Raw genomic sequence first — 23,784 nt, 5'->3', positions numbered from 1 at the left:
CTCCCTTTTCCGATCCCTCTGTTAGAGCTGCATGTATCGGCCCCTCTCGCCTCTCTGCTTTCCCAACTCCCTCTCTGGCCTGCATTTATTTCAGGGATCTGATTCGGAGGGTCTGGTATGGCAGCCGGAACCGTGACGCCTCACAGTGGGTGGGCGGAGCCAGAGCGGAGTGGGGAGATGTTAGGAGAGTGAAGCAGTATAAAAGCCAGAGCAGTCAGTGGCACGCTCAGAAACCACAGACAGAGAGAACAGAGAGAAGATTCCCTTCACTCGTCTTCTGGAAGTCGACTTCTCCATCTGTGTGTAAGCTTCACCTTCTGTCAAATACAGACAAGAAGGATATAAGGAAAGTGACTTCAAATCCTTCACCACACGGAGTCCTGGAGAACTGCAAGCCTCTCCAAACGTCTCAGAAGCCGAACGCCCAACCCTTGCCATCCAGACACATGGCTGCACGTCCGATGGAGACGGTGGGTTTCGCTGTTCTACCCGCACACATCTTGGCATCCGCCATGGAGGAGTTTCCCCAGCAGCTACCCGTCCCCAAGTGTCTGGCTCGGGGCCGAAACCGTCCCCGGCGGCCCCGAGACGCCCGCTTCAAGACCCAGCCGGTGACTTTTGCAGAGATCGCCGAAGTGGAGGAGGAGGGGGCTTCACCTCTGGAGGAAGAAAGGGCAAGACAGTCCTACCTTCAGTCGCTGGAGAGCCTCAGGAGAAGCACACAGACTTTGCACCACGCAGGATCAACACAGAGCTGCCACACAGCGTCTGCACAGGCTAGACTGGACTCCAGCGACTCAGACTTGACACACTGAGAGAGTGAGAGGAAGGTCTGAAGGATGACAGGACTGGAACTCAATGTGTTTCGCACATATCTTCCTGTTAAATTCCACTTTCACAGCCGTTAACCTACAGTAGTTATGCATTTATGTGCAGATTCCAGTTGAGAAACACTGGCACAGCGATTGTTTAGCTCCTCTGCAAAGAGCAAAGCTGTAGCATGCTGGAAGATTTCAGAAACCACTTAAATGCTTACGCAAATTCCTTTGTTTATTCTGAGACTCGAGGACTGGTGAAGTTTCATCTGTAATGAACTTGACAGGAGAGGATGTAACATGTCTGATTCAATTTTAATAGACTGTTATTCGTATCCCTTGTGCCTGCTTAAGATTGCACAGTTGAATGGGTTCTTCACTGCTGGGCAGGATGTAGACTGTCACATTTTGTTATAATGCATTGCTGTGCTGACGAGCAAACTAAAACAGAGATGTATTTTTTACAGAAAATAAGGTTGCAAACCTTGATGTCTACGTCTGCCAGAATGGTGAACTTACTAAGAAACTCAGTTAGGAGCAAATTATTGTACTTTTCAAATGTATCATATTTATTCACAAATTATTTTGTGATAACATAGTAATTTTAGAGAATTGTAATGTTGACACTGTGGACTTGTAAAGTCACTATCACTGTAAAAAAAGGCCTTTATACTTCAATTTGACTTGTTCTTTGTTAATTTGTTTCATACTTTCTTTCGTAGTAATATAAATAAACTTTATAACATTGGATTCATCATCTCATTTGTCTTTTGATGAAATTGGTGTGCTGTTTTCAGAGACTTATAAAAAAATAGTGCTAACAAGTGGGAAAGTGTTACATGAACGAAAAACGAAACGAAGAAGTGTTTAAAGTGTGGTTAAATAAAAAATTAATATAAAAAATGAATGCTAAATGAAAACAGTAGTCATCATAACTAATTAAATAATCTAAATATTCATTTATACATATATACTGTATATACAGTGTCGTGAAAAGGTTTTTGCCCCCTTCCTGGTTCTTACAATTTTTTGCGTATTTGTCACACTTAAAAGATTCAGGTAGCACTTTATTTTACAGTCCTGTTCCTCATGTAAATACTATGTACTTATTATAGTAATTACAATAACTATGTAATAACTAGGTACTAACCCTGAACCTACCCCTAAACTTAACCCTACCCAAACTATTTACCTTGTATTACCAGAACGTTCTTAGATAAATACACTGTAAGTACACTATAAGTACATGTTAGTACACGTACTGTAAAATAAAGTGCAACCAAGATTCAGATCATCAAACTAATTTTAATATTACACAAAGATATTGTAAGTAAATACAAAATTCAGTTTTTAAATGATGATTTCATTTATTAAGTGAAAAAAGCTGTCCAAACCTGCCATTATGTGAAAAATTGCCCCGTCCTGTTAAATCAAAAAAGAAGTGTGATTAACCACATTATTTTAGAAAGCTGAGTTAAATATAACTATATCCAAACCCAGGCCCGATAACCGCCAGACCTGTTGAATCAAGAAATCACTGCTGTCTGACAAAGTGAAGCATGCTTAAAGAAACAATGGTGAACCTTCAAAGGAGTGTCCGACTTACCAAAATTACTCCAAGAGCGCAACAACAACTCATCCAGGAGGTCATTAAAGAACCCAAAACTACATCTAAAGAACTGCAGGCCTCACTTGCCTCAATTAAGGTCAGTGTTCATGATTCAGCAATAAGAAAGAGATTGGGCAAAAACAACTGCTGATCTTACATTTGCCAAAAATGATCTTGATTATCTGTGGACTGATGCAACAACATTTCTGAAGGTATGTGTCCCGTCACATCTGGTGTAAAACCAACACAGCATTTCATGAAAAGAACATCACACCAACAGTCAAACTTGGTGATGGTAATGTGATGGTCTGGGGCTGCTTTGCGCCTTCAGGGCCTGGATGACTTGCCATAATTGATGAAAACATTAATTCTTCACTCTATCAGAAAGTCCTGAAGGAGAATGTCTGCCCATCAGTTTGTGATCTCAAGCTCAAAGCGCACTTGGGTTAGGCAGCAGGACAATGATCCCAAACACACCAGCAAGTTCACCTCTGAATGGCTCAAGAAAAACAAAATGAAAGTTTTGGAGTGGCCAAGTCAAAGTCCGGATTTAAATCTGACTGAGATGCTGTGGCATGACCATAAACAGTCCATTCATGCTGTTAAACCCTCCAAAGAGGCCGAATTAAAACAATCCTACAAAGAAGAGTTGGCCAAAATTCCTCCACAGCGATGCGAAAGACTCATTGCCAGAAATTATCATTTAAAAAGTGCACCTTGTATTTACTCAGGTTATCTTTGTGTAATACTAAAATGTTTAGTATTAAAATTGTTTTAAGATCTGAATTATTTAAGGATGACAAATATGCAAAAAAAAAAAAAAGAAAAAAAGCAAAACCTTTTTCACATCACTGTATGTATAAATAATTTTCTTGTGTTAATAACATTTTTATATTCTAAAGAAACTTTTGTACATTAGAGAGGTTTCATTGATGTTAAACAGTTTTTAGGGAACCATAGATGACAATAAAAAACATTTATGGAAATACAAAAATATAAAAAAATGGAAATAAAGTGAGCATAAAATGGAAAAGAAAACTTAAGTAAAGTCCAGTTATGACTCTTCATTATAAATAATATAACGGTCATACATAATAAACCGTTTCAGCTTCTCACAATAATGATCAGGCATAATCTCAGATGTGAGCAGGTGCATACACTGTGTCCACATCACAGCACAAAAACACATCTGTCTCTATCTGAACTCCCTCAACATCTGATTTCTATCAGCCAGTACAGATGCCATGTAAAAATAGCATCTCCCTGCCTTGCCTTCTGATCTAGTTACATGATAGGAAATCATGCCTCACCATCCAGCTGGGGATTCTGCAATGTTGTGATAGACTATGCTTGGCACCAAAACGGTATGACTGGGCAAATTTATGTTTTTTACCCTTCAACCCACTTAGACAGACTACTACATCATCTCTGTCCTTTCTGACTGGAGAGAAAACATTTCAATCAAATAGTATTAACATTAAATTTGAAACCTATAAAATAACCCAGCAGATGTGCAAAAACATTTTCATACTGGTATATAAATTAAATTAAATTAAATTAAATTAAATTAAATTAAATTAAATTAAATTAAATTAAATTAAATTAAATTAAATTGATGCATTTAGCAGACGCTTTATCCAAAGCGACTTGCAGTGAATTCAGGCTATCAATTTTTACCTATCAAGTGTTCCCGGGGAATCAAACCCCCAACCTTGCGCTTGATATCGCAATGCTCTACAATGCTCTATATATAACAAAAGTTATATATATATATATATATATATATATATATATATATATATAATTTATGGAAAGAAAAAATTCATAGTAGTGCACCCTTTGTATCTCCGAAAAGTCTTTAGTTTATCATATTTATAAAACAAAGTTACAGCCTTATACAGAATAATAAATATTTAATTATTACACTTGGTGTCATATATACATTGACAGACAATAAAGAATATTGCATTACAATGCAAAAATATACTGTAGCACAGGGGTGTCCAAACTCTGCCCTGGAGTCAAACAGACCTGAACCAGCTAATCAAGCTCTCAAAAGGCATACTAAAACTTCCAGGCAGGTGTGTTGAGGCAAACTGGAGCTAAACTCTGCAGGACTCCAGCCCTCCAGGACCAAGTTTGAACACCTCCGCTGTAGCATGATCAAATGGTGCATGATAACGTGTTTAATGTTGCTGTGTCATTATGGGATTATCAAATGTTATGATAGTGCCACACCGATGTGTTGGGTAAAGTTGCTTTTAAAAGTAATGCATAACAATATTTAATAGATGTGAATAGACAATTTGGTTCTTTCTCATTATTTGTCTTAATGGGAGCATATACAGGCTAAACAAGAGTGGTGCAATAATTGAGCTTCATGGGACTCTGCATGTTATGGACGTCCATTTAGACTGCTCTCCTTTACTCACATAATAACCTCTCTCTTCTACTGTAAGTATGACCTGAACCATTTGAGTACCATTCCAGAAAGCCCGACCCAGTTTTCCAGTCAATCTAGAAGTATGTTATGACCAACAGTGTCAAATGCAGCACTGAGATCTAGCAATACCAGCACTGATATTTTGCCAGAATCAGAATTAAAGTGAATATCATTTATTATCTTGATGAGCGCTGCCTCTGTGCTGTAATGCAGTTGCAAAACAGATTGTCCAGGTATCCATTTGAGTTGAAGTTGTTGTTCAGCTGATTAAAAACTACCTTTTCAATAATCTTGCATATTAAATGAAAGATTGGTCTGTAGTTTTAGGTCTGACGATTTAAGGTGCTGTACCATTTCTTCCAAAATGCTCTAAAAACAGACATAGAATCTTCTTTTTGAAATTGCGGTCAAATCTGTCTAACCTCTGTGGAATTTAAGAAGAAAGTCTGTTTAGCTGTGGCTAGTTCCACAATGAAAGCGTGAAGGCAGTCTTTATAGTAACTAAAGTGAATTTCAAGTTTCATTTTCTGCCACATCCACTCAGCTTTTCTGCATTGTCTTTTCATACTCTATACTGCTGTTGATTTTCTCCAAGGTGATTTTTGTCTGCCAGTCTTATACTGACTTTTACAGGAGCAATATCATCAATAACAAGTCTGCTTGGTGTTAAAGATATAGCCTTCATAAATAGCACACTAGTGTTCTCATTAAAGCATCTCTTTCTGACAGAGACAGATCTAGATTCAGTGGTAGCAGAGATCAATATATCAAAGAAAATAAAGAAATTATCAGATAGTGCTACATCCTTAATAACAATGGATGAAATGTTTAGACCCCTACTGATGAGTAAATCTAGAGTTGGTCCACGATTGTGTGTTTCTGCAACATCTATGTGAATATTAAAATACCCTACAATAGTAAAACCATCAAACTCTGAAGAAATAATTTATCAAATTTATGTGAACTCTACAACAAAGGCTGCAGATTGTCAATAATGATAAACAGAATGCGTGGAGCACCTTTCAGTACAAAACCTAGATATTCAATAGACAAGTACTGACCAAATGAGGACTGTTGCTGTCTTCTAGCCATGTTTCATTTAGAAACATAAAATCCAGGTTGTTTGTGATTATTAAGACATTGATCATAAATGATTTATATTTTAGTGAGCGTATGTTTAAAAATGATCACTTGATGGCACTAATTTTTGTCTCTATAGTATTCTTAGTATGATGCATAAATAGGGTGACCATATGTGCCGTTCATACGGGACACGTCCCAGCCAGGATCTTAATAATGCCTAAAACATCCAGAGCAGTTTGACCAATAACATGCAGGTATTGTACATAATCGACCAATCGTGGGGCTGAGTGTAAGAAGGTGAGATCTAGAGGGAACGATCAAAGCGATGCAAATATGCGCACGTGTTTGTTCGTTCGATAGACTTGAAGAAGCTTGAACGCTTCAAGTCAAACGAACGAACAAACACGTGAAAGCGATTCGAAAGCATAAGGAGCCGTCTGTTCTGCTCTTTATAGCTCTCATGAATGTTACACAACGATCAACCTGCACAGTGCAAATAGCCAAAACCTGGATATTTTAGGCAATATTAAAATCCTGGCTGGGACGTGTCCCGTATGAACTACGCATATGGTCACCCTATGCATAAAAGGCTGCAGATTAGGTGGGTCAGCCATACGTCCTTGAGAAGGCCTTAGACTTATCTATCACTTGATAAAAAAGAAATAGAAAAAGCTACAGGCACACTGGGTTCCGGCTTGTTCCATAAACATTTGTGACTGTTGCTGCTATGATAGCAGGGACCCGACACATATCACTGAGAGCTGCTATCAGTTGTTGTTTTTTTCATCTACAGCAGATGGAGGGTTTGGGCACTGGCATTGTGGCAGTGGCTGGAGAGCTCTCACAGGAGGAGGAGCGCGAACTGGTGCCACAGGCTTCAGTGGTTGTGGGGCCCACTGTTTCTTAGCTGATATCTGGGAGCTTGCAGCGAAACAGTAGGAGAGTTTGGTCCCAGCATACACCAGTTCTTCCATTTTCTGTGAGAAGCTTAGAAGTGGAGATTCTGGAGAGAGGGATAACGTGTCTGGTGAGCGGGGCTCTGACTCTGGGGTTTCCGGGGGCTGAAATATGTTGTCATGGCTTCCCTGGCTGTTTTCCAGAAAGCCATCCTTGGATGCTGAGTCTTGGAGGAGCTTTTGAAGTACGTCACAGTCTGTCTGTGGTGAGCTCTGTGGGCAGGATATGTTGTCCATTAGCAGAGCTTGTTGTGGTTGCGTGGTGTTATTATCAGTGTCCTTGTGGGATGTGTCAACCACATGATGAATCGGAAGCTGAAATGATGTCCTGCCGTCACTCATATTTTGTCCAGGTGTGTGTGCGCCATCCAGGTTGGGTGGATTGGCACACACTACTGAAGGATGACGGAGAGAGAAATAGATATTGTCCTGTAGCACTCTTGCACCATTTGTATGGGCTGAGGCCATCCAGTTTAAAAAGTTGTCTATGGCACCAGAATAGATTTAAGTTGTTGATGAAGTTGACTCCTTTTATACGGCAGGTTCCTTGTAGCCATGTATTCAGCCCAAGAAGCCATGAAAACATGTCAGTTGGAAACAAACTTCCCCTTGCTGGGAGTGGTCCACTGATGAACTTCAAGTGTTTGAAGTGCTTGAAGCTTCAAGACATGGGAAACATATAACCGGCATTACTCACTTGAAAAAGTAACTCAGATATTTCCTTCTAAATTAAAAAGTAATGTGACTTTACTAGTTACATAAAAATGTAATCTGATTATGTAACTCAAGTTACTTATAATGCATTACCCCCAGCACTGTGGATAAATCTTTCTACGAATAGCTCACTGCATAATAAAAGTCATGTCAGAGCATATTTAAACACATAAAGTCACCTTTAACTGTTTTTTCCTTCAGAGGAAATATCCTAGTTCATCTCTCCTTTCTGCAGCGAAGTGTCTCGGTAACCTACTTTGCGTGGTGTGGTTGCCATGGTGATAGTGAGGTCAAAGAAATATGATGTTTGGAAACTGTGGAAACAAACTTAATTTCCACCAGCCTTGCCTTGTCTCCTCCTATCCATTCCCTCTCTCTTTCTTAATCATTCGATTTACATTTAGGCCTTGCTTATTGCATCAACGCTAAATACACCCTTTCATTGATATGCATTATTTCTGAAGCTTTATTTTCAGAGGCTTTTCAAAACTAACATAATTTTTTTGCTTCATAAACGTTAAAATATAAATATGACGCTGCAGATTTATCTGAATGCGGGAGTGCTGCCCAATGCGTAATGTGCAGTGAACAAGAACAGCCTTGAAAACAGGAACATCATGTTCCCAGCAGGCATTTGGACTGGCCCCACTCTTCTTGGTTATATAACAAATTGTTCTTATCGCTTATTCCTTGCTGAGAGAAGATCTGATGATGTCACGGTTAATAGACTCCTTCCAAGTCTATAAAAATGAACACAATTCAATCAATTGTATTTTGCAACACATCCTCTTTGTGTCCTCAAGTCAAAATATATGTGTAAAATCCTATTTGACTGTTGACATGGCAAAAATAATTCTAGTGAGTGGGCTTGAAATGTGACTGAATCATTAGAGGAAAACAGTGACTCATGTTTACGGGCCAGAGTTTATTAAATATATTGGAAATATATAAGAAATATATAAGAAAAATTTAGGAAAATGAGGGATTTGTCCCTTTTCTTGCATTACTATGAGATACATCTTCATGACCTGGTACTCAAAAGGCAATCATAAGCTAGATTTTGGGACAATGGTACAAATAAGGAGCGTTTTACATTCATTTTCCTGCTCGTTCACCTGCTTTTGCATTACTGAAAGTGTTGCCTGTTCAAGGCTGTCTGGGTTCTGTCTGCAAAAGTATTCGTTTGCTGAAACCCTGACCTACATTCTCATACGCCATGAAGCAGAACCCTTTGGGCTTTGGGTCAGAACAAAAAGGCACATAACTGGAAGCGCTGTGTTGCCCTTGTTCTCCCAGTGTTTGTCTGTTTCTCTCATTGATCTGTCTTAAAATGATCAAGGATACTGAATGAGCTGAGGGTAACCTATTTACACACTCCCATTTCCTCAAACCATCAATGAGGGCAGTTGGCAATTGATGACATGCAAGAAATTATTAATATATACGTGTTATATGTTTCAGGGGAAACAAATAGATTGATATTTTGAGTGATTTATGGTGTTGTACTTCATTTGTACCACGTAAATAGCCATCTAATTCTGTTGTGCATGCAAAGAGGTTTTTGAGCTTCTGTGAGAATTTTTCAGACTGTTGAAATGAATTTCAAATTGAAAAGATTTATCTTAAACCATCTTGTGTCTGTGATTATGATTGGGAACTTCTCTGGGCCTTCTTTTAATACGCTGCTGACATTTCCATTCTGTGTACTGATGCAGAGGTAACCTAGTTTGAGAGTTTTGTGCCAAAGCAAACAAGTCTATTCTCCAATGGATTGATGGGATGTAAAATCTTTCCTATTTTACCCTGCCCTTCACTGTCACATTATGAGAGCATTTTTGTGCATAAAGGAATCTGGAGCCAATGACCCAATTATCCTTAATGTTTTATTACAAAATATTACTTAATGTACTTCTTATAAAAAAAATTGGGTTTGTATTAAAGACAAAAAGGCTGTTTGTGCTTTTTTCAGATGGTGTTGTCTCCACTTTTGAACTTGTGTATGGAGAAACACTAAAAGCAGCATGCAGTGTGTTCCTTGGTTATATTTTTTAAACAGTATGTCTGGGCTAAAGAGCTATTAGTCTGCACAACTTGTTCTCTTTTATGTTTTTTTCCTTAACAGACCCAATGACTAATGCTGTCTGGGCAACAGACTAAATTGTCTCGATCATCCAAAGATAAAAACATAAGAACTTCAAATGAACCCATAAATGGTTTATGCATTCTGATTTTACAGCCATTTGAAAGGCTGGGGGTTAGGCAGACCTAATTTCTGAGAAAAGTATATTAAAAGAAGTCATTTCAAATGCTGTTTATGTGATATGGTATAAAAAAACTAAAATGGCATTACTCACCTATCTATTCATCTATAAATATGACCATGAGCAATAAGCAAGTCACTGTTCTTGAAGTCAATATCTCTTACTAATAGTTATATATTTTACTCTTACTTTCATGTGAATAACAAACTGTGGAATTGGAAATCAAAGCAGTACAAAAATATGTAATGTTGCATATTAAAACAAGAAATTGTATTTGAGTCCTAATGTGCATTGTTTTAAAAAATACATTTCTGTGCTTCTTATACATACAATAGCTCCAAAGCATCAATTCAAAAGCTAATATATATATATATATATATATATATATATATATATATATATATATATATATATATATATATATATATATATATATATATATATATATATATATATATATATATATATACACATTTAGATATTAGATTAACATTAACATGATTAACATGAAGATTTAGATTAGAATTAATTTAGATTAATTTAGAATACTTTATTGTAATATAGTCATATAGTAACAAATAAAGAAATATATTTTAAATTCAATTCTTAAAAATATTTTAAGTAAAAAAAAAAGAAAAGAAAGCTTCTTTTTAGTAAATCTTGCACAAATGTATTTGTTTTGTAGTTAAATCTGACCAAATCTGACACAAGAAAGTTTTTCTTACACATTTTATTTTACAAACGACACCCCATACAACACTGACAATACATTACAATGATTTATTAAGCATATATATATATATATATATATATATATATATATATATATATATATATATATATATATATATATATATATATATATATATATATATATATATATATATATATATATATATGCTTAGAAAAAGCTACATAACTATATAACTACATTTCTTTCTGTGGTATTCCTTATAAAAAAATACACTTACGTTAAATAAAGTTGTTAATATAACATTGACTTGTGTCCAGTAGATGCCAGTAACAAGCGAATTATGCTCTGCATATTAGTCACGAGAAGAAGCTCTTTTTATTGACCTGACTGTGGACCAATCACGGAGAGAGAAGCGATTGACGTCTTTGGATTTCTTTATTGCTGGGGCTCTCTGGTCCTATCACACGACGAGAAATGAATGACGTTTTTAAAGTTCGTTCGTTCCAGCCAATGACATTCATCGAATTCTGAAGCGCGAAGAGTTTAAGGCAGGGAGAGAAGAGAGCGATGGCTAACGGAAACTCTGAGGTGTAACAAAACAATACTTTTAAAATGCTATTTTTTTATAACTTTCCGTTATCATTAATTGTACATTTATATGACTTAATTCTTTTTTTAACTGCTTCGTGTTGTTTTAGCTCAATGGCGACAGAAATCATGACTCGTGTTGAGAAAAATAGCGTACGTGTGCGTTCGTTCCCAGCAGCTGCTCTTGAGATGTTTCTTGCTTAGCGTTTGTTGACGTTTTAAAAGACGAGACGTCATGTTTAGCGTTTGTTTTCTTTGTTTAGCTTAGTTCTAAACGTCTATAAGAGTTACATTTGATCTCTGGAGGCGGTAGTGTTTTGCATGACAGCTCTTTAAGTCCAGTTATGGCCTCTCATAATGTGTTTTTTGCTATCGATGTGGATTATCGACCAGAAGAAACCAACAGCACGATTAGTGCCTATCAAAACCATCTCAAACAGTGGATACTAAGAGTGCTGCTCGGTTTGGGATACAAGTATGGGCTGGAAAAAGTGCGATGGGGTTACAAATTCTTCCATTCAAGGACTGTGAAAAGTGCAACACTTATAACCAGAGGATCTGATTTCAAGGAGCTCCAGGAGAAGGTGTTCAGTGACTTCGAAGAGGAGCTGCTTGTCAAGTTCAGTGTGGAAGGAAAGTCGCCCAAAAGTCGGGAAAAGTCCAACAAACTGAAACCCAGCCCGGCTAGTTGTGTCCAAAATGCCTTGAAAGAGATCCTTCTTGACTTCCAGTGGGACAGACCTGATCTTACATCTCCCACCAAGGTCACACTGAGACCGAGAAGGTCGAGTCGAAGTGCCAGGAATATCCCTCTGCAGGACTATGACATGTTAAGCATTGACAAAAATGTCCTTTTTGTTGTGTCTCAATGTCCACGGTCCAAAGCAGAGTTGGAAGACTACTTGTCCATCCGTAAGGATGACCGTAGACTTCATAGAGACATACATGAGCAGGTGCTGCCCAGAGGTCTGATAGATATGCTTATGCAACGCAAAGTGTTGCTTCATTGGGCTGATACAGGTATATTGAAGGTAAGTGGTGCTCTTTTATAGTTCCTATGTTTAATTGGTGTTCATATCAGGGTTTTTGACTACAGTTTTTTTTTTTTTTTTTATCCAGGCTAATCATGTGGTGGAGGACTACACTGGCATGGAGACATTGGCAGAGCTTCTTGGGCAGGTTGGTGGACGGGTGGTGCCCATGCTGTCTCCTTGTTTGCCAGTGATGGACCGTCATTCTGATACAAGCCCTTCACTGGGTTTAGGAATAGATGCCTTTCCTATAGATTCAACCAATAGCTACCTTGAGTTTTCTGAAAGAATACACCGACAAGTCTTTCCCCCTTTGGGTGGATGTCTTTCCTGGATTGCAGGTAAATAATAAAACACACAAGGCCAAATAATCCTAGTTAGGATTTAAAATGTTTTTTTTTTTTAAGTCTCTAATGGTCACCGAGGCTGTTTCTTTGATTAAAAAGGTAATATTGTGGGATATCATAACAATTTAAAATAATTATTCTCCATTTTAATATACTCTACAATGTAATTCATTGTTTCTTGTGAAGGCAAATATTTCTGCAGTATTTCTTATTATCAATGTTAAAATGATTAGAGCATCCAGTTAAGCGGTTGAAAACTGCTTCATGTTTTGTAAAAAAACAGGGACTTTATTCATGATTCTTTAATAGAAAGTAAAAAAAAAAAAGCATTTGAAAAAAAATATTTTGTAACATTACAAATGTCTTTGTCACTTTTGACCAATTTAATGCATCCTTGCTTAGTAAAAGTATTATTTGTAAATCTTACAAACTTTTAAATAGTAGTGGATCACATTTTTCACAAAATACTAAGCAGCACGAACAAACACATTTTCTTGAGCAGCAAATGATTATATTAGAATGATTTCTGAAGGAACATGTGACACTGAAGACTGAAATAATGGGCTTTGTCATTCATATATTTATATATAATGTGTGCGTACAATACAGGTTTCTAGATATATTCTCCAAAGTGATCAGTAATTGTAATTTTGAATGTTTTTGTGGTAGATGGGAACAGGCAGTCCTGTAGTGTGACTCTGCAGCCGGTATCATGCAGGCAGAGATTTCTGCGAGCTCCTGTGGATGTGTTTCTCAGAGGTGTCCTGCAGGACCTGGACACCATCTCCCTCTCATGTTCAGCCTCTGAAAGCTGGATAATTCAGTGCACAGATGCTGAACTGGGTCAGGCGGTTTTTCAGCACTTAAAGCAGCTGTCTACTGGAGGATCTGCCATGGTAAAATGACTTGATCTGTTATGTTGTTTAATAATAGGATGATTCCAGCTGTGAAATATGATTGCAGTCACATGCAATGCTGTTTTGTAATAGCTAAAATACATGGACACCTGTATATAGACACCTACTCCACATCTATGCCTTTGGTCCTTATAAGGTTGTAGGTCCTTAATGTATTGCATGGTCTTTTGTTTTTTGCTTTGTGTTTACAAGTGTTCTGTAAGTGTTTACATTGTTCAAAGATAAAAGCAAAAAATTATTAATTGTCCATGGTGGGTGATTTAAAATTTTTTAAAGTAAAAAAAATGTGTAGAATAATATATTTTTTCTTTATTGACACAGCTAGCAGAAGTGAGTGAAGGAGGTGTGGTGTGTTCAGGGGTGCTGTCGGTGCTCTCCTCCTGTATGGCTCAACTCACTGTCCTTCAGCCGCTGGTTTCTCAGGAAGACCAGCTTCTGCCCACACACGTAGTTCCCCTGGACAGCACAGACATCTCCAGTGACCTACCTGATGTTGTCAGCAGTGTCCTCAATGTCATGTATGACATCATGAAGGATGAGGATTGCTCAGGTGTTTGGTTTTTTCCTGAAATAATCTTAGTTTTTTTGTGCTTTGTGCATATAAACAGACAAACACAACCTTTTTGTTTCTAACCTTAAATATATATATTTTTTGGTTTCCAGATCAAGTAAAGTTGCCGTTTGTTCCTGATTGGGCCAATCAAGAGCTCAAGCGGGAGTCTTGTTTAAGGAGAAATGGGCTGGTAGAGGGATGGTTTCCTTTTTCTGACCAGTCAGGAATCAGCTGCCATTTAATGGAATCGATGAGGTTTGGAATCTTTCACTCATCTTTTATTTGACAAGATAAGGGCTGCCCAATAATGGATAAACTGATCATAGCGATTATTGTTTGAGAAATTTAATTTTTACTTAGCACAATAATTTTACTTAGTACAATTCAGCTTGTATGCATGATTTATTGTATTTAGTTTTCAGATAATTAGAACTTTTTTTATTTTTGAAAAGAATGTGCATATGCATAGTAGCCAGATTGCTGAAATTAAAGCTGCGGTAGGGAACTTTTGACGCTCTAGCGGTTAATAAACAGAACTGCTTGCGTCTTGCGGAAGAACATCGTAGCCGGAGCTACTTCTCTCTGTTTATGTCTATGAAGAATCACAAAGGTACTGGGTTACTCCGCCGCGGTACCCCTGAAGCAATCTAAAATAGTCTGAATATAAACACTTATTATAGGTGCACCCTAGTGATTCAGGACAAGCTAAAAACACGGTTTGGAAAATGGATTCATGGTGTACTCTCTTATTATATAAATTTTTCTACATTTTGAACACAAACAAAGTTACGGACCGCAGCTCTGATTGGTTATTTTTTACCGGGAGCGATGGTGTTCCTGCAAATGGCAATAGGAGCACTGGGAGGAGCCAGAGGAGCTTGATTTTTTTTTTTTTCACAGCTTATCTGTCTCATATTCTACTGTCAGGACATAATGACAGGTTTAACAAATATGTAAAAAATATATATTTACAAAAGTTCCCTACTGCAGCTTTAAGTGATACTGGACAGAATGTGTTTCCATTGAAAAGAAAAGCTGTGACTGGAGGATTTGAACTCTTGATATCTGGCAACCCTGAATATTAAGGCTTTATATAGGTTTTATAAGGTTTAATCCGTTTTTTATTTTATTTTGCTTGTTTTGTTTTATTGCATATTTACATCTATGTAACTGATTGTAAATGCACAACACAACTCCTGCCATGAAAACCTCAGCTGCTGACATGGTGTTAAAATTGTACCCCCAAAAATTGCACATATTATATTTGTCATGGGCTATTTTTATTCTGGTACTAAAAGATGTCTTACATGTACAGGCTCCTGCATGCAGCTCCAGAGGAAGAGGAGAGGGAAGAGGAGTACTCCGATACTCAGCAGGAGATCACTAGCAGTCTCTCAGAGCTCTATCAGAGCAGCACAGCTGGATCCAGTGGCAACCTGAGGTCCAAAAAACGTGAGTACAAAATCAGACTCGATTAAGTGATTGATGCTTTATAAAATGGACTTAATATTTGCAGTGGGTTTGTTTGCCTATATCATGAACAAGTTTATTAATGTTTTTTTGGCCTAATTTGCTCTTTTTCAGGAGGTACACAATGCACACCAGTAAGGCAGAAGATGAAGACTATGAGTCGCTCTCTACAGATGCTGAATTTTGCTCGCTTAAATGTGAAAGCACAAAAAACTCAGGGTGATAGCAGCTCTGCTGGATCTGTCAAAGGAGCTGAAAAAGGGGGCAAGAGATGCTCTGGGGATCGAACCAAGCCTGGCCTCTTGCGTGAGTATGGAGTCATTTATTTAAAAAAAAAAGCCTTAAGTTATAATGTCCAGGGTTTAAGATCTCCATGAAGTAAAAACAGGACTGTTTTTAACTTTATTGTAAATATTGTTAATTAGGGGTGTGCACGGATAGTCGAACATTCGAATATTCGTTCTGCTCTTATTATTCGATTAGTAAAAATGATATTCGAATAATAAAAAAAAAAGTTCACAATAAAACCTAATTTGGTCACTTTCTGTGATTTTTACACGACATATTTGAAGATGTATGCAACCAAAAAATAATTAATTAATGGATAAGGGGCCATTCACATATCGCGCCTAAAAACGCGTTGAAAACGCTAGGCTTTCTCCTTCTTTTCAAAGCGCTCAGGCAGAAGCACTCCTGAGGCGTCTGCCGTTGGTAAGCAACAATGATGCGCTCTTCTCCTTGAAGACGCGGAAATTTCAGCAAAGGATAAATGGATTTGCAGCACAAAAATATATCTTTCAGTAGCTCTGTTACAAAATGTATTTCAAAATGGCAATCCATATACAGCTATGATAAGCTGTTCTTTCATCTTGGCTGAGCTTTCAACGTGGTTGCGGGAAAGGATGAAGCTGAATGTTTAGTTCTTGTCACATGACCCGCGGTGTGCTTGCGGCTCTCTGAAAAGTTGAGATGTTTTTAACTTTATGCGGTGGTCCGTCGCTTCCATTATGAGTGCGCCTACATTGGAAATAACAAACTTGTGATATGTGAACGGCCCCTAAGAACTGTGGTCTTCTACAGTACTTCAAATATGCCATGGAGAATGACAGAAAGTGACCGAATTCAATTACATTGTTGCGGTATCTCTCAAGCAACGAATAAACACCGCTAACTTGGAGAATGCAGTGAAAACTTCTCTTCTCGCATCTGCCCTACACCCTCTGCACAAACATCTCCGGTTTTTCGATGAAAACATCAGAGAAGTAAGAAAAAAAACTTTTTGAACATTATCAGAACATTTTCCTTGATGCGAGTGGTGCAGATGCAGCCGCCGTCACCAACGATGAAGAGGATGCAATGCCCACTCGTCTGAAAAGGCTGAGCCAGTTCTTCAGCGATGATTACAGAGAGTCCAGCCGAGACGAGTGTGAACAGTTCTTGCTAGAGCCATGTATTCCACCAGATGAAGATCCCATTCAGTGGTGAAACCAAAACACGAAGCGCTTCACAAAACTTATTCGCTTAGCACACCGTTATTTGTGAGTCCTGACAACGTCCATGCCGTCAGAGCGCGTTTTCTCCGCGGTCGGCCTTATTTTTAACAGACTAAGGAGCCAACTTTCCCCCAATCATGTTTACATACCTGTGTTTCTAAACAAGAACATGTAAAACAATAGAAAAAGAAGCAAAAAAGATTTGCTGACAGTTTCAAAGTTAAGTGTAGGCTACGTTCTACAATAGCCTAAATGCTGCAGGCTGCTTTACGTTTTTTCTTTGTTCACTTTTTTTGCTTTTAATCTGTACTTTTGTTTGTTTGCATGCATTGTTAAAGGTTTTCAGCTACAAAACACGATTTGTAATGTTCAAGCTTATTGTGTGAAACAATAAATGTTGCTGAAAAAATTTTACTTAATTTAAATAAACAAATATTCGTTTTTTGTGAGCTCAGATATTCGAATGTTATATTTACGGAAAATGCCCATCCCTATTGTTAATGATGTTCGTTGACTTAAAACAGATTTCAACAGTGAGGAAGAGCTGCTTTCCCACCTGGGGCTCACTTATCAGAAAGCTGTGGAGAACAGATCCGTGTCTGTTCCCTCTCAAGTCCAGGATATGCTTTCAGTTGTTAATGCATTCATCAAAACTAACACTGATGTGGAGGTGAGCCAATGGAACATGTACATTAAAATCATACAGCTGTGTTGTCTGGTTGCAGGTAACTGCAAAACATGGTCTCCATGTACATGTTTATAATGAACTCTGTTCGCCCTTCCAAAAGATCTTAGTCTAATTAGTTAATTCTGTGTTTGCAATGTTAATATATATGCTTTTTATGATATGTGTATTGTTGATATGGTGGTTTATTGTATCATATTAGTTTAGGGAAGACCAAAGTCATGTAATGATTTAGGAAAACTGATATGCAACTTTTTTTATTTTAATTGTACATTTATCCATTTCACACCAGGCTTCATTCTTGGACTCGGTGCAGAACCATCTGTTGAAATCCTGTCAGGCTATTCGTCAGCTTTACGGAAATTCTTCAGATGAAGAGAGTAAAATCAGGGAGTAAGTATTCAGACCAAATTAAATCAGTGTCCAGATGAATTGACCGTAAACTTGGAATATATCTTGGAATATATATCTTTATAAAGGTAATTATAAGGTAATGGACTTATAAATCATCATTCTTTATGCAGATGCCAGCTGCAAGCAGTTCTCAGACTTGAATTGTGCAAACAACCAGAACAACAAGAAGATGAGGAGGTTTTGGAACAAAGAGTTGAGGATGTAAGGAGACGATCAACCTTTAAAAACTTATGATGTCATAACTAATAATTTAGATGTAATTGTATACATAAATTTTCTATGGTTTGTGGTTGTTAAATATGATGTTTGTAACTTTTTTTTATATATTTTTTATAAACCCCTTTTAAGGTGGCTGATATGCTCCGGATTATCTCCCGGAGTAAAGATGCCGTTTACTTATCCAAGTTCATGCAGGATGAAGTTCTGCCAGTGTAAGTTCTCAGCAACACAGGAATATTCATTAAAATGCAATTTGTAACCAAACGCAATAAGATGTGATCTCTGATATGGTATCTCCCAGGTTCCTGAACAGCATCCCTAAAGTCCTGGCAGATGTCTACCACAGTTTAGGAACTCAGTTGCCTGAGGCGCTTGTTGCCATCCTGCCCTCTGACTTCTTCAGTGATGAGTCTATGGCTAAGGACAGTGTGTCTGCTAGACCTTCACCTTTCTCTGCCACACATAGCAATGTATCCAGTGTCGGGGATCATCTGGAGGAACTCCGCAATCGCTCTGCTAAAAAGAGGAGGTGATTGTCATAGAAAAAGAATGTGTGGTTATATCAACTGCTTTGTGGTCAAATAAACTCTCCTCTCTTTTTGCAGACAGAACATGCTCACACGCCACAAAAGCATGACTGAGGCTCCTCAGGCACTTCGACAGATAGAAATGCCAAGAAAGTCCACACGGCTGGTGAGATTTCATTGTTTTTATTCTATTACTTTCCATCTTTTCACAAACTAAAATACTAACTTGCCTAATTTGGAATTCAGGCAAAGCCGAAACTCTGTGTGCCGGTAGAACAACCTGCTGTGAACGAACCACCTCCAAAGCAAGCAGTTCAAGGTAATTGGCCCATTCCATTTTAATCTTCATGCTGTTTTAAAAAGTTGTGATCTGTTGTTGCACCTTTTTCTTCTGTTCAAAGAGGTAACAAAGGTAAGGAGAAATCTTTTCAACCAAGTAGCCATATCGCCCTCAAAGAAGTCCAAAATGCCACGGAGCCAGTCTGTGTCGGCAGTAGAGGGACTTAAGAAACGCAAGCGTTCACATATGGATGACGATGGTAATTTTTCTTTTTGATAGTGTGAAATTGTTTAATTGTTTAATGTAGTGTGTGAACTTGAACCTTAAAACTTTAATTTCAGAACGACGTACTCTTCTCACAAAGAAAGTATCTGAAACACCATTGCATAAACAGGTGTCCAGTCGTTTTCTTCAACGGCAAAGGACTGGCAGGTGAGTGAAATGTCCTGATTTTTAAGTTGTTATATTCGTTTAGTGGTGCTTAATGATTGTAAGGGATCCAGTTTAAAATTAAATATTTTGTTTTTCTCTTCTCTTGCTCCCTTTTTTTACAGAAGATCTGGAGAATCTGATGTGTGCATTATTGAAGAGTCTCCTGTCAAACCAACTGCTGGTTAGTGTTTAAGATTTTGCCACAATATCAAACATAGGAAGACCACTTACTAATAGAAAGTACTCCAATAAATATTTGGTTCTTAGACTTGAGGAGGAGCCCAAGATTTAAAAGCCTTACCAGAAGACATTCCAGTGTATTCTATTCAAGCTCACAGCCACGTTCCCGAAACCTGGACCGTGCCATCTCCTCCTCTCAACTCTGCCACTCTGAGGGTAAAGTGTTTCAGTAACACAGGAAAAAAATAGGTGTCATCAAGTTTCTGGACATAAAATGTTTAGTTTTTGAACATACTGTCAAGGTGTATGCTTGTGCATTCTCAAAGTGGCCTTGTATTCATTTTGCAGGAGGATTCAATGTTAGTTCTGTTAGGTCGCCGGTTCGGCTTCTTTTTGGTGCTACCCAGTCCCCTAGTTGCCTACGGCAAACTACAGCATCTTTCTTAGATCAAAGCAGCAAAGAGTTGTCACTTAGGTCTGGAATTTTTGAGGTAATATCCCTTTTTAATCAGTTTACAGTTAATTAAAATGATATGAAATGTTGAAGGAGTATTGAGTGTATAAATCCTGTCATCTATTTAGGATTAATGTGATACATTTTATTTTGCAGAATCAAAATAAAACTCCACAGAAGTTAAGATCTGATCCAGTAGGATGTTCAGTTGGGTGCAGAACCCCTCAGTCCCCAAGAACTCCAACCCGGACAGTTGGAGAGAATGGGATGACCCTGCGAGGGAGCCCTTTTCGGTCACCTGCTGCGAAGAGTCTAGTGGTAGACACCCCCAAGAAAAGTCCACTCAAGGGGATACTCAAGACCCCAATGAAAAACCTCTTGGATTGTGTTTCTCCTAATGGTGCTTGGCTGAGAAGCCCAAATGGTAGAACGCCAAAGAAGAGTGTGACATGGTCTCCATCTCCGCGGAAAAGCCGGGTAGAAAAGCCAATCAATGTGCCAGAGTCTATGATGTTTCCAAAAAGATGCTCACCAAGACTGCTTACACCTGGCAAGAATAGCAGCCCAGAGGAAAGAAACGTTTTCAAAACACCTGACAAGGTGCCCCAAAGGAAATCCAAGGAATCTCCTGAAACGATGCCCAGGACACTTGAAATCCTTGGAAATGTTGATCCAGAAACATCCAAGTCCATTACAAGATCAGAAAAGATGAGGAGGACACTGAGCTTAACTTGCAAGGCTACCAAAAAGTCTGGCGAATTTGCTTCCATTGATTCACAGGAATATTATTCCAAGCCATTTTCTCTCTGTGCTTCACCATTAAAACCAAATATACAAACTCCCATAAAAAACCCCAGCCTAACACGCAGGATGTCCACTCGCTCTGGTAGAACACCTTTAAAAGAGTCCTCGTTGCCTCCTAACAAGTCTCGAGACGTTGCGGGATCTAGCCCTTCACCTCATGAAGGTCTGTCTGCAGCAAAATTAAGTGCACCACTATCCTCTGGTCCCCCTAGATCACGTATCCACCAGCAGGAACCAACTAGTAATATGGGAGAATTTCCACAGGATAACAAAATGATTGGGCAAAACGAGATCAACCATGGAAAAGCAGAAGAAGTGTCATCTTCAGATTCCCAACAGTTTGATTGCTCTGAATTCAGCATTACCACAGATGATGAAAGCATTGAGATATCTGAGGCCTCTGTGGTGAGGACCGAACTCACAGGGGGCATTAAGATGAACATTGCTTTCTCAAGGAAACCCTCTAAATCCTCTGAGGTTTTCGAATTTAAGGGAAAACAAGCCTCCCCTGCCATTACCATAATGGGCCGAAGCTATGGCTTTCGTCAAACTCCAGACCGGCGCCAACGAGAAGCGGAAGCACGTCTTGGATACTCCTCTGGAACACCAAAGATCTCTACCCCAAGAACACGGCAAAGTCCTGCATGTGGAAAGAGGTTAATTCCTCAACCACTTACTTATGAAGTGGAGATGGAGATGCAGGCGTCAGGCCTGCCTAAGCTAAAGTTAAGAAGGACCGATTCTTTCGATTCCGGTGAAGCACCTAGTAGTGCAACCAAGGGTGTGGCCTCACACCTTGTACACTGTAACATGTCAAATGTGAAGGCACCACAAGTTGACAGCCCACTTGGACAATGTACTAGACATCCTGGCTGCATATCACCATCACTCTGCAGTCGAGGAACCCCTGCCAAAGGTACACCTGGGAAGGGTGTACAGACATACATATGTCAGTCGATCACTCCCACTCATTATCCAGCAAGTAGCCAATCCCCATTGGCATCCCCACTGACTCCGTCTCCTCAAAGCAGAGGATGGTCGACCCCAGAGAACCTCAATAGTTGGCCTCGTAAGAAAAGAGCTCGGATCGAAGCTTGCGGGAGCAAAGAGCAGGTCATCAAAGGGATCCCGCTCCTGGAAAAGCCTGGGGTGTTGGAGGACCCAGAACTTGAAGGTGTTTTCTGTATTCAAGGGGTTGAAGAACTCAAAGAGTCACTTAGCACCCCAGTCAGTCAAAGAAAACTGGGTTTGAGATCAAGCCAGGTTATAGACCATCAGTGCTCACCGGAAGGCATGGATTGGACTGAGACTGTGGTTCAAGACTGTGAAGCTAAAGACCCTACGAAGTCTGAACAGCCTGCATGGATGGGCAGAAAAGGTACAGTAAAGCTTGTGTGCAATTCATAGCTTGTTCCTTGTGTTTTTGTAACATGTTTGTAAACGTTGTGGCTTGAACCTCTTTCAGCGGACACGCCTACAGTAAAGAAACCTGTGTCAGCCAGTGGAATCTTTGCTCTCACTCAGTCACCTCTTTTATACAAGAAATCAACTGTAATCAATGAAGCAACACAACGAAATGGTGAGACGATGAAAAGTGTATGTAGAGCTATAGGTCAGAATAGATGCCTTAATTAGACATTTTCTGCATTATTTGCCTCAAATTAATGTAGCACCTATTGCATGTGCTTCGATAAATTTAGCTTTGGAGCTCATGCAAATTATAAAAGATGTTTTCTGATCTCAACGCTCATGTTTTCTTATAACAGTTATCTAAATAAACCTAACAAAAAAAAGTGGCTGAGGAAAATATCAGATCAGGTTTTGTTCATTTTTTGTTCAGTGTTTCTTAATAATAACAACAATATATACTTTCTTCCAGCAGGATCAAAGTCTGAGCTGGATATCTCTCCTCTTTGCCAGTCAAGAAGGCGAAGGACACCTAGTAGGACGTACACCCGAAAGAAACTTCTAGACTAAGTCTGTTATTACAAAAAGTACTTTTGGTTGCCTTGTCTTGCACAGTTGCTTTTAGAAAAGCAAAAGCTTTTATAAATTTATTGTCTGTTTTAGGAAACTTTATTCTCATTTTCTTGTATAATAATGCATTACCCAATATTGTATATTTTGTGTTATACACTGTATGTCATATGGCATATAGCAACTGGTCTGAACATTTATTGTAAAAATAAGGTGGAAACATTTTTCTTTTTAATTTTTCAGTCTAATGAAATCAAGCTTTAATTGCTCGTTTGTTAGTGATTTATTTATTTGTGCTGCTTGTTCTGTGGATTTTTTTTTTATTGAAGCATGCGTTTGGCAGCTCACTTGCGACATCTTTGTCAATGTGAATAAATGTAAATGTAAACAAATTATTTTAATAAATACTTGTTCTTAAACCTCTGCATGCCACTTGAATCAATGATGGTGTTTTAGTAAAAAATCAACCTGCTTAATAACCAGCTCAAAAAGTTGAAATGTTTCGCATAGAAGGGGTTTTTAGTCTTGATGTTAGTATCTCAGTTGTTTATGCTTAAAGGGTTAGTTCACCCAATAATCAAAATTATATAATTAATAACTCGCCCTCATGTCGTTTCAAACAGCCGAGCCAGATAATGGACAAAACATTGACTCGTTCACTAGTCAAAAACCAGTTGCATCGGTTTTCGGCATAGACAGTTAAAGAAATGGACACAACGACCCCATTGGATTCAACTGAGAAAAATGAAGTCAATTAGAAGCAAGCACTTCCTGGGGGTCTAGCAGACTCAAAACTGAGCTGGATGACGTAGATGTCATGTGAACAACCTGTAAATCT

General features: G+C 38.4%; 2 protein-coding genes across 3 annotated transcripts; both read left to right on the top strand.

Annotated features, from left to right (window-relative positions):
* Positions 1-208: 208 nt before the first annotated feature.
* On the top strand, positions 209-1,565 carry LOC113043371 (uncharacterized protein C11orf96 homolog). Its single transcript, XM_026202709.1, has one exon. It carries the CDS (start codon positions 447-449, stop codon positions 813-815), a length of 369 nt encoding a protein of 122 aa, XP_026058494.1. The 5' UTR covers positions 209-446; the 3' UTR covers positions 816-1,565.
* Positions 1,566-11,089: 9,524 nt separating this feature from the next.
* On the top strand, positions 11,090-23,351 carry LOC113043334 (treslin-like). Of its 2 annotated transcripts, none has more exons than XM_026202636.1 (22): positions 11,090-12,194; positions 12,283-12,535; positions 13,211-13,437; positions 13,780-14,008; positions 14,122-14,266; positions 15,327-15,463; positions 15,596-15,787; positions 17,499-17,644; positions 17,952-18,052; positions 18,184-18,274; positions 18,422-18,504; positions 18,594-18,821; positions 18,898-18,985; positions 19,066-19,138; positions 19,221-19,358; positions 19,441-19,531; positions 19,654-19,712; positions 19,799-19,927; positions 20,060-20,202; positions 20,322-22,347; positions 22,435-22,548; positions 22,852-23,351. In XM_026202636.1, the coding sequence occupies exons 1-22, from the start codon at positions 11,508-11,510 to the stop codon at positions 22,944-22,946; spliced, it is 5,475 nt and encodes a 1,824-aa protein (XP_026058421.1). In that variant the 5' UTR covers positions 11,090-11,507; the 3' UTR covers positions 22,947-23,351. The 2 variants fall into 2 exon arrangements, with proteins under 2 accessions (XP_026058421.1, XP_026058420.1); XM_026202635.1 differs by having other exon boundaries at positions 11,091-12,194; positions 22,849-23,350.
* Positions 23,352-23,784: the final 433 nt, after the last annotated feature.

This window comes from Carassius auratus, chromosome 25 (assembly GCF_003368295.1).
Source record: "Carassius auratus strain Wakin chromosome 25, ASM336829v1, whole genome shotgun sequence".
Taxonomy (NCBI): Eukaryota; Metazoa; Chordata; class Actinopteri; order Cypriniformes; family Cyprinidae; genus Carassius; species Carassius auratus.
The sequence above is the reverse complement of the archived record's forward strand: the minus strand, read 5'-3'. Positions and strand labels throughout refer to the sequence as shown.

Coding starts and splice junctions, on each gene's coding strand:
- LOC113043371 (XM_026202709.1), top strand. CDS start 447: ATGGCTGCACGTCCGATGGAGACGGTGGGTTTCGCTGTTCTACCCGCA.
- LOC113043334 (XM_026202635.1), top strand. CDS start 11,508: ATGGCCTCTCATAATGTGTTTTTTGCTATCGATGTGGATTATCGACCA. Junction 14,009..14,121: donor GAAGGATGAGGATTGCTCAG/GTGTTTGGTTTT, acceptor TTTGGTTTCCAG/ATCAAGTAAAGTTGCCGTTT. Junction 19,139..19,220: donor TCCAAAGCAAGCAGTTCAAG/GTAATTGGCCCA, acceptor TTCTGTTCAAAG/AGGTAACAAAGGTAAGGAGA.